General features: G+C 29.5%; 1 protein-coding gene across 2 annotated transcripts in view; it reads right to left on the bottom strand.

The window, feature by feature from the left end:
* Window positions 1-1,480: 1,480 nt before the first annotated feature.
* LOC148308642 (uncharacterized) overlaps window positions 1,481-12,299 on the bottom strand; it is a 46,476-nt gene continuing 35,657 nt past the window's right edge. For both annotated transcript variants that reach the window (XM_088261406.1, XM_088261407.1), the window contains exons 5-6: window positions 8,409-8,555; window positions 1,481-4,047 (exon numbers count right to left, since the gene is read on the bottom strand). In XM_088261406.1, coding sequence (XP_088117532.1) covers window positions 3,160-4,047; window positions 8,409-8,555 — 1,035 coding nt within the window. In that variant the 3' untranslated portion in view covers window positions 1,481-3,159. The remainder of the gene's footprint in view (window positions 4,048-8,408; window positions 8,556-12,299) is intronic.

Genomic DNA, 12,299 nt, shown 5'->3' with positions numbered 1-12,299 from the left:
GTAATCTAATCAAGTTTTATGACAAAAAAACGAGAAATATTTCAAAACATTAAAATATAAAAGCTGCCATTTTGCTGTCCAAAAACCAAGATTGAGTAATATTAGAGGACCGAAATCAACTAGATCCAGGAAAAAAAAACTATTGGCTATTTTTTGTTTGTATTCCCTAGGGTTATGTAACTATTATCTAGGAACAGATTACGAATAACATATTATATTTTAATAAACCTACACTGATGTGTCAGATGTCATCGCGTAGATAGAAATATTACCGATAACCTTTTTTTCGATTCTTTATGAAGTGTATGAGTTAAAAATTCTAAGTAAAAACGCTGTCGGGTAATCGGATGTTGACTTTTAGAAATTTGTAAAAACAAAGGTGGAAAATAGTCAAACAAATTAGAAAATAATACTAAACATTAAACGCGATTGTGCTCATTTTTGGACACACGCATAGATAAGGAAGTCTTTTGACTCTGTGAATCTATAATTGTGTCAAAAAATCATAATCTTTATATTTCCTTAAATAACTTAAATTGCCTTCAAGAATTGACTTTTTTTTCAAATATAGGCACAAACACCCATATAACTTTTTGAATTTGAAATTTGAATTAAATAAAATATAAATTAAATTAAAGGTTAACAGAAAATCGAAAAAAACTATGATTTCTATGAAAAGAGGATAAGAACAAAACAAATGAAACCAAATTAATTATTTTAATGCTATAATCAAATCAGAATACGATGTTTTTGATAGGTTATTTAATTTCCAATATTATTCTTTGGATAACATATATAATACATACATACATACACACATACACACACACATATATATATATATTTACATATATATATATATATATATATATATATATATATATATATATATATATATATATATATATATATATATATATAAATATATATATTTATATATATATATATATATATACATATATATATATATATATATATATAATATATATATATATATATATATATATAATATATATATATATATATATATATATATATATATATATATATATATATATATATATATATATATATATATATATATATATATATATATATATATATATATATATATATATATATATATATATATATATATATGTATATATATATTTATATATATATATATATATATATTTATATATATATATATATATATATATATATATATATATATATATATATATATATATATATATATATATAAATATATATTTATATATATATATATATATATATTTATATATATATATATATATATATATATATATATATATATATATATATATATATATATATATATATATATATATATATATATATATATATTTATATATATATATATATATATATATATATATATATATATATATATATATATATATATATATATATATATATATATATATATATATAAATATATATGCATATGTATATGTAAGCATATAATCTTTTTTTAAAGTACATTTACTAACATGGATAAGATTTATATAGACATTATAACGTTTGTTTACAAGAAATAATTCAATACATTTTGATATACGATGGTGATACATGTTTATATGAATATTTTTACTACAAATTTTAGTTTGAATTGCGTTTAATGCGATATTTATTTTATGATTTTGGAATTAATTTATATTACATTTCAAATGTCTAATAAACAAAACTTACTCTACTTATATTTTAACATTTAATTGCGAAAACTGGCACAAATATCAGTACATATTGGAAATATGACCACTTTTCTTTCCATAATTATTCCTTGCCTTACAATGTCAATTCTTTTATATATATCATATGATAATGTTAAAAATCTGATAAAATTGATTTATATTTGATAATTTAAAGTTCAAATCATTAACAATTAAATTATCTTTTTGGCATTTCTCTGGATTTTCATTTCGTATCTTCCAATGTAACATTTTTATGTTGTTTCTGAAAAGACATATTAATTTACTTGATATGCTTTTTACAAATAGTGCTAATGTATCAGATATGCCGACAACTTGCTAATTTAGACGTTCGTTTTGAAATTTATAGTTCTACAAGTACAAAGTGAGTAAGTAACATGTAGGTTTTGAGATATGTTGACATCAACCTTTTTTTAATGTTTCGTTTTGAAATTGAAAGTTATACAAGCACAAAGTAAGTAACAAGTATATATTGAGATATGTTGACATTTAAATATTTTAAATGTTTCGTTTTGAAATTGAATGTTACAGAAGTACAAAGTGAGTTATAATGTTTAAAATGTTATTCGACTTGAGTGTTCTGATTTAAAGATTTTTATCGCTGAAACTAAGTCAATTTAGTTACAATTTATAAATAGTTGTATCAAAACCATTTTTCAAAATATGACTAAAAGTTATGTTGTTAAAATGCCTTAAATGGAGTTTATGGATTACATTTATCTATGACTAAACTACTGGATTATGATTATCTGTATACTTTGTAGTATACCTACTCACTAAACACTATTGAGAATAAGATTATTCTACTATGTGATTATATTTTATGTTGCATATGTTGATTAAATACATTAAAAGCACTGGTAGAATAGTATTACAACTCGCAAAAAAACAAGTTTTAAAAGTGGGACAAAGTACCAAAACAATTATATAAAGTGTACGTAATAATAAAAAAAAATGGTGCCCCGTTTCCGAACTGATTGAGTATAATAATAAATAAAATAACGTTTTACATTTCGATTCAATTTACAAAACATGGGAATGTTTAAATAAAAGTAGGTATACTTGGAGAGACTTACGGAGAGATACGTTCATAGAAGATGATGTAAATATTATCATCATCGAAGTAATATTTCACTTTTCACTATTCACGTTGTCGCCTCGCATTCGTTCATCCTCGTATTATACATATTTTGAATTATCGGACTCGTATACTGAATCAAAATGCTTTAAAAAAAAACTCAAATTCAAGATATAAAGTAAAACATAGTAATAAAAAATACGAGGGTGTATGAATACGACTTTACTTCGAGGAGATATGTTTAATACGCATAATAGCGAGTAGTCTACGAAATCGACTTGTCGAAGAGTGACCGTTACATTCGGCGCTTTGAGACGCCGGAACCTCCAGGCACGAGTCTGGAACCCGTCATTTGGTTGTGTGGCGACCCCACTGGTCGCGCACCTGAGCCATGAGCACGTTCTTGTTAGGCACCCTCTCGCTGGTCGTGCGCGTAATGACGGACTGAGGACTTTTCTTCGTCGGCACCACGATCCTCACTCGGCCATCGTCGTCGAGGGTGGTGATTGTCCCGATTTGGGATAGCGGTCGGATGAACTGGCACTCGTCTTCTGGCGAGCCGTCTCGGTGCTGGAGTGCGGTGGCGTTGGCGAACGACTGAGATGACCTCATGTCTCCGGAGGCCGGACGAAGAAGGGCGCCAGACTGCTGAGGCCCGTTGCTGAACGCTCGCTCGGGAGGAGAATTCATCGCGTCGTGTCGTTGTTGCAGGGGCGAATTCTGTCCGGGGTATAGACTGAGTCTATTCATCGCTTGTTGCTGCAGCTGCGTGTTTACTTGCTGCTGTAAATTCTGGCTTTGAGAGATTTGTCCGTTAGGGGTCTGTCGGTTTACCAAGTCGATGAGGAAATCCGTTAAATCGTTGGCGTTTTGCTGGTCCAGGTAAGCAGCTGCCGATGTGAGAGTGGAAAGGTTGTTGAATCGTCTGGAAATCGGCGATACGGTCGGCTCAGCGTGAACGTTGTAAGGGTACTGCGCGTAAGGGCCGGAGAATCCGGGAGATTCCACAGAGGCGCTCGCTACAGACGAGTTGTTGTTACTTTCGAACGTAGACTCTCGCAGAGAACGCGGTACAACCACCGATGGCGACAGAGGAGGTATCAACGAGGACATGGAATCCAGAAGGCTTCTGTTATCCATTACCAGGTTGGAAGGAGAATGAAGAAGGTGCGGCGAACGTCCGTCTTGACTTGTGTTCTTAGCTGAGAGGTCCAACGCCTCTCTCAGACTCCGGGGCTAGTGATAATACATCATTTAAATATAATAATTGTACGCAATACTATGTACTTAACTTTAAACAAAGAAGATGTCGGGTTGTGCCCATGGTTAGTGTCACGGACTCTCGAGTCAGAGTTTCTGGGTTCAAACCTACACTACCACAGTTTGATACCTATTTCTAATAATGAGCCGCTTAGGCTCACAGAAATAGTGTGAAATTAAAGTATTTTTGTTGATACTAAAAACACAAATGTTTATCATTTTACTTCAATTGAGCTTATAAGGTATTTAAAATTATGAGTTATCAATAATAAATCACTGAAGGTGAGCATGAATTGTAACCTTTAAAGAAAGTTTAGATATTTTAAGTAACAAAAATCTTTATTTTAATAATGTACATACAAAAATGCATACATTCAAAGTAGAAAGAATTGCTAAAAACAACGATCATGCATACTCAAACTAAAATTGAAATTAAATTGACAATTTCGTAAATTGATTCGGAAGTCACTTTGTGGTATTATATTAATTATAAAAGCTATCCATTGTTAATTTAAGTTTTTCTTGGTTAATACCACTATTTCAGAATAAGAAATAGTGGTTTTTACCAAATAAAATGTATAATTAAAATTTATAATCATGTAAACATTTTTATGTTATTTATATAAATGTCCTTAGGAGGTAGGTATGAAACATAAATACCCAAAAAATTACGTAATTATATTTGAATTATGACATGATGAAACATCGAACCCAGGACCAAAGAAATGTCGATTATGTGGTAAAATATCGACTAACAAGTGTAAATATTTATTTTAATGATGCAAAAAGTCTGCTAATATAGAATGTACAATACAACTCCCATTGTATTTACTCACATTTATTATGTATCTCTACTTCAATATAGGAAACTCTATATTATAAGGTTTGAATTTGATAAGAAAATAAAAATAAAAAATCCTTACTATGTATTAAAAATATCGCAATGTGCAATATTAGAATCAAATTGAAACTATACCAGTTAAAATCGGTAAACAACGCTATTTTTTTATTTACATGCAGCAACAGACAAACACAACATTATTAAAAAAAAACTAACACAAGCGAAAAAATAAAAACCAATTTTAGTTGCGAAAAATGTGTCCACGATACTAGCGTGTATGTATATAAACTTATCATATTATTAGGTACAAGGTAAACAATCGTAAATTCAAAACTTGTAATGTTCAGAAGATATAAGTTTGTGATTTCAACTAAAAAATATTGAATATTACATGTGTAATTTAAAAAAGAGGTTTCTTATAACTGGTAACAAAAAAAGGCATTCATATTTTACGTTTGGCTTTATTATTGCTTACCTCGTACTAATAATTTTTTTAACGAATTAATAATATTTTTAGGGTGAATAATCTGCAGTGTCAGAACACTGGATTATTCACCATACGGATGATGCATCAATATTACAGGTGTCATAACTTGAGATGAACCTACTTTCGTTTTTTTTCAAATTTATTTAATGGCTGGCGTAAATGATCACTTTACGCTACTTGTTATTTACATTATTTCTTAGTGATAACTTTGAAAAAGAATTGTACGGTGAAATAAAATAAATCAATAAAATTCACCAACCAGTGAGAGGTTGTTAGCGCTGTGAATACCCAGACTTCCATACGTCGCTCACTCCTTTCAACAACGTCATACATGCATAAAAAAAAACTTGATTTTTCAGGAGATCGTTTTCAAAGTTTAAAAATATAATTAAATGTATTAAAAATAAATATCAAGCCACTTATTGACCTTTTTACTGTGCACAGATTTTTTTAGGTAAAACCTGAATGTTTTTTCTCCATTTGAAAAAAAAGATCGTATTTAAAAAAAAATAATTAAGCAATACCTTTTCTTCAAAATGCCAAAACAACACTTTCTGCCATGTAGCGGGTAAATATTAAGTTAAAAATAAACCGCTTTGGCCGGGATATAGTACATTTTCTAGACATTCCGAAAACATGCACATCTGAAAATTGACGATTTTTGATTTATTACGTTCTTGAAAGGAGTGAGCGAAATGTAATCCCCAACACATTTTTATTTTAAACCACCCTATGACGTAAGCGTATGTCGTAAGCCCCGTAAATGCCCAGACATCCATATTCTTCTTCATCTATGTTGAGATGTCAAAAAATAACCTGCATTTTCAATCGAAATAATAATAATCTTTCAATAAAATAAACGATACGTTGACTGCCCGCCATGAGGGGTATAGGTATATGCAACTAAGCTTCAATTAATCTAATTAATAAAGTAGTAGGTCTAATTTTTTTACACTAGGATGGCAATTTTTGATATGTGACGTTGTTGAAGGAGTGAGCGATGTATCAAGTGACTTATTCATCTACGTTGAAACACCAATGAAATTTTGACAATATGTAAATATGAAAGGAAATCGATTGTTCACACATAAAGAATAAATAAATTATTTTTCTGATTTGGTTTTTAACTGTTATTTTAATGTATTAAGTTTTAAAAATAAAAAATAAAATTAAATCCTCATTACTAAAAACTTTAACTTTACACTTTTATTTTTTTTTTATTTAAAAAATAAAACGTTTATTAAAACCATTCATTTTCATAAGTCACCTAATTATTATATATCAAACATTATATTTTTTGGTATAAAACAATAACATTATTTTACCAGAATACTATGATTTAAAAATTAATAAAAAGCGTTTTATTAAATTATATGTACGATATCCAATAAATCATGCAGTCTGAATAACGAAAATTTCAATCTTGGTGTAAGGCTAGTATCACAAGGATAATAGATCATTTTTACTGTTCCTAGAGATTTTTATTATGAACTACATTGGTATTTTAAAACCGTAGATACAATAGTCGAAGAGATATGTTTAAGTTTTCTTGTGAGCGGATTTGTTATATCACCCCTGGCATATTTCGATTTCAGTAATTCGATTTCATAGGGAAATCGAATAACAATTTACATTCATTGAATAACTGCCGGCGAATTAAACTTTTTGACGATACAAATCTAACAATATTTTCAATAAATAAAGTAACCATAGTTCGTAAATAACGTTAAAGTAATCAGCAATAAATTAATAATACGTTATATATTTACTGTAATCGACCATCAGAGGTTGATTACATATGTATTCTAACGATTTAACTACGTGGTAAACACAAATTTAACTCCTACACATTTATTTCAAACTTTTTCAGTTTTAATATTTTATTTCGTACTTTTTTTTAGCATTCTAACAGCGTTGGTCGATTGATAAGGAAGTTATACCGCATTGTTTTTTTAACTAAATTTAAGATAAGTCATCTGTACTATGTTTGTGTGCATATGTTTATATGTGTATACATAAACATATGCTAAATTATCAAGATTTTGGTAAGAATTTCGTATGAAGCCAATACATTCGTTTTTTCGTACAATTTCATATTTGCTTGTAAAACAAAATGAAATTAAACGATGAAAATAAGCGATGGCAAATAAAAGGTTAAAGCAATTAATTTAATATTAAATAAGTAAAGGCACACTACGACACACAATAAAACTCCATGCTTAATTCAATCCTGCAAATTAAAACACAAATACAAGCGTCACGACATTAGGAAGTTTAATAAGATAAACAAATAAAAACGAGTTGAAAAATCTTTATTACTGGACATATTTTCAATCAATTTATTCAAATAAAGATTGTTGTGAAATAAATAGATTTGCTTAATAAATGCATTTCATTTGTGAAAAGATTTTATTAATAAAAAATAACTCATTGCGGAGTTATTGTCTCACATAATAATAAAAGATTTTTCAAGAACAATTTATTTTAAAATGCTTAATATAAAAATCACAAACATTTTCGTCGATTTTAACAATCAAGATTTATGAAACAAATGAAATTATTTTTATTGGATGATAACTTTAAAACATGATATTAAAACAATAAATTATAAACGTATGTGATACGTTTACGATATTGATACATAGTGAAAATATTCATAATTTTGGATAAGAAATAAATGTATCGTTTTTTCTTACAATTTTTTTTGAGAACATTTAAATTAAAAAAGAAAAAAATGAACCACGGTTTGATAAGTAAAATGATTTAAAAAAAGAGTTTTGATAGTAAAATTGAAAAATTTTCAAAACAAAAAAAAAATACTATTTTTGATAAGATCGGGTATTATTATGACATTTTTTAATTTCATCTGGGTGGTATATGGATATAAATATATATGGTATATAGATAAAAATACCCATGAAAAACACCATCTCCGTGAATTAGTTTGAGATCTTAATATGAAGCATTTTTTATAGTTTTGCAGGCATTAATCTAATTTATTTGACTTACCTGTGGCAGACATGTCAGTTGATGGCCCGACAGTGAGTAAGGGAGACTTCCTGCTCCTCCCCTCTCCCTCTCCTGAAGATGAGCCACGAGCATACTGATATGGTCTATCAATTCTTTGTTGTGCAGCAATAGCTGATGCGTCCTAGCCTGAAATTTAAACAACAAATAGATTTTCACCAATTCAAATTGTACAATGAGTGAATGGTGATGATTTAAATCGAGATGATGATGTTGAATGAATTCATTCTTAAGTACTTAGCAGAGATTATTTTAAATGTCCGCCTCCGTGGTGTAAAGGTTAGCGTGTTTAGCTACCGTGCTGGAGGACCCGGATTCGATTTCCAAGGGGGGGGGGTGAAAATAAATATTAGTGATTTTACACTCTAATATTTATTTAACATTACCCAGAAGTGATCACCTTACCTTCATGTAAGTAAGGATCAAGATAACACTGCATCATTATGATGCGGTGCTCTATGCACCATTGTGAAAAATGGTTAGGGGAAAAATATTGTATATTCGGTACTTTTGACAAAGTTCAATATTAAAACGCATAAAAAACTTTGAATTTTTAATAAAAGTAAAACAAACTAATTAACCATCACGCGTCTTTTCCGCACAGAGAATAGCATGCTACACTAATGTGTCTTTTCAGACAATATTCTCATATTCAAGAGTCATGCATCTCCTTGTGCATATCCGCTGATTATTCCGGCTCCTGACCTGACCACGCTCAATTATTTGAATGCTTGATTATGGCAAGTTTTCCCCAGCTTCTACTTTCAACTACATTTTACCCATGAACTTATTTTACTGTTCTTCCTCACCAATATTTGATTTCTAATCTAAAGACTGCTTATTTGAGTGTTTTTTGCTTTGTTTAAAAAGTTTCAAAATTTCTTTACATGAATTGAAGAGTAAAAAAGCATGTTCGTCACGCGGATTCTAAGTTTTAATCATCGAAATTAAATTAATGTTCTTTTATAGTTAGAATAGTCAGTGAACAAGCCAATGCCATCTTTAGGCTCTGTCAAAAATTATTTGTCGATAACAATTCCTTCAATTCAGAATTAGTTCATATAGCTTCAAACACAATTATAATATGTTTGGCACACACTATACGTATTATGCTATTTCGTTAAAATATTTAAACCCCTCGTATATTATATTTTGAGCATGTAAACAAAATGTCAGAAGACAGACTTCCACGTATGGCCCTTCAAGGAAACGCTGAAGGACGCAGACCCCCAGGCAGACCTCCAAAAAGGTGGAAAGACAGCCGGGAGTCGACATCCCAAGAGCGACACCAAGCAGACCTCCAAAAAGGTGAAGAGACAGCTGGGATTCAACATCCCAAGAGCGACAGGCGGATACACAAACAGATCCTGAGGATATAAAAAGAAGAAGAAGAAGAGTATTTATACTGTCATTGATTAGTGCTTCAATTGGAAATGCTTATTATAATTTATTTTTTATTTTTATTAATAACCTGATTATAAAGGTTCATGATGACTTAAAATTGAGATATACATATGTCCGTGATTCGATATTTTAAAGATATCGAAAAAAAAATGCATCTATAGAAACGGTCACTTTTGCTCCACTCTCGTGAATTCGGAGTGTATAGCTTTCTTTCTCCTTTTCTCTACGCTTTATCTTCCTTCTCTCTCATGTAACGGAATACGCCTAGTTGTAATTTGCTGGAAATTACACTTCCGATTGACGTCCAATTATCGATTATCGCCGTCTAAGTTGTCTCCCACAAAATCTGCCACACTTATAGTGGAATATTTATGTTCGTATATCAAGCAACAGGTGGAGCCAGATTTGTTGATTTTATGGTTCATAATATTATTTGCAGCGGCCATCCTATTTGTCTTAGATTCCGAATATAAATTTATTTCTGATCGAAATAATAATTTGGAAATGTTCCATAAGAAACGGTGGCCATTTTAATTAGACGACGGGAGTTGCCAATATAGAATACGCAGGACGCAACAATAAAAACAAGTTACATACTCGGACACACTAAATTACGTAGGTACAGATTTTATACGTTTAAAACAACGTAGTTTGGAGCTTAGTATAATTTTCATTTTAATTTTACTTGGTAAATACAACTATTTCCTCGAGAAATTAAAGAACTAGTATGTTTTGGATGATTATTTGCTTCTTTTATGGTCAGTCTTCACCCGTCTCAGCGTATAACTCGGCGTATCCACAACGGCCCATCTAAGAGATAATTTGTTCCATGTACATAGTTTAAGCGGTCATCTTCCGTAGTTTGTGCTTTTCCAATGGATAAATTTACCACAAAGTAACTGCCGAACTAATTATTATCATTTTGTTGTGTCTAACAGACTTTGTGCAGAATACAATATGCAATAAGCCAGATGTTTATAGTCATGATTAAAAGATAAATTTTGTAATATCATCAATATAAATATTTTAATTTTTTTGCCATTTGTACAATAATATTTGAAATTTGAATCGGCTACAAAAAAATTTAAAGATATTTTTTCAAATCTAATATTGAAATGTTGACCCAATTTTAATTTAAAATAAGTGCGACAGGTAAAAATATACCTATAAAAAAATGAACTTTTGACCACAGTGGCAGCGCCATCCATTCAAAGTAACTGCAACACTGGCAATACTAAATATTTCTCACGGAGACTGACCATAAAGTAAGCAAACCAATCATCACACAGATGGTGATCTGCGAGGATAATGATATTTTAATTAAAAATGGATAGCACAAATTGACTGCCGAATCAATTAATAAAGCCAAGTATTATTATTTTTTTGTACCTAACAGGCTTTATGCATAATACAATACAATAACCTGCATATATATTTTTTCAATTTATTAAATATTGTTACATTTTTAATACCATTTAATACAATTTCTATAAATTTATATAATACATACGGCAAACTTATACTTTTAGTTTCGCTGTGCCTCTCCAAAAAAGAGACTGCGCTCTATCACAAAGTATTATTGTATTGTGTTATTGTTTTCTACAATTTACAATAACGTGCATTTTGTATTCTGCACAACCCCTTTTAATTAAATAAACTTGCAAATATCATTTAGTAAAACATCTCAAATCACCTAAGGTTATCCCACCGGGAATTGGGCCCATGCCCACCGTATCACGCTACCACTGTCCTACGGTGCAAGGAATGATGAAAGGATGAAACGACGAAAAAAAAGATCAGTAAAAGTGTTTTTTTTTTGCTCAACTCTTTCCGTGAATTTTCTATATCCTTTTATAAAGCCAATTTGAAAAACACGGGGGTTTTTGCTTACAAGTTTAGAGCCAGGAAATAAATCTGGTAAAGGAGGCATCTACTCAATCTATTTTACCGCTTTTGATCAAACTCAATTTTCAACGAATGAATTGAGTTCCTAAGGGACATCCGCTTCTGTAAAGCTATATTAGCGAGCACTCAAATGTTTCCAGACTAAAAATATCAGTTTTTTTTATTTTTGTGATTTCTAAAGAAAAATAAAAAATAAATTGTCGTGATTTTCAGTTCAAATTGTTTAACAAAACTGTTTAAAGATGATAACCAAAAAGTACCTATTTAGTGACCAATTATTTTTCTAATAATTTTATAAATCATTTGTACATTTTCAATTTAAAAAAAATCCAGAATTCTTATATAATGAAAAAAAAAACACATGTTTATTTCAAATAAAATTACACAGGTACATAACACTAACAATTATCAAAAACCAACAAAATCAGAACCTACTTTGTTGTTCCTACTTTTTTATTACTGTTTCAATGCGTTTTGGTACGGATTTCACCAAATTTTGTAATTAGTCTTGGAAAAAAAATTCAAGCCACACTTTTTTATGATGTTTTTAAGGTTTTCCTTTGA

Source organism: Brachycentrus maculatus, unplaced genomic scaffold (assembly GCF_059751285.1).
Source record: "Brachycentrus maculatus isolate JH-2025_06_01 unplaced genomic scaffold, ASM5975128v1 h1tg000153l, whole genome shotgun sequence".
In the NCBI taxonomy this organism is placed as follows: Eukaryota; Metazoa; Arthropoda; class Insecta; order Trichoptera; family Brachycentridae; genus Brachycentrus; species Brachycentrus maculatus.
The sequence above is the reverse complement of the archived record's forward strand: the minus strand, read 5'-3'. Positions and strand labels throughout refer to the sequence as shown.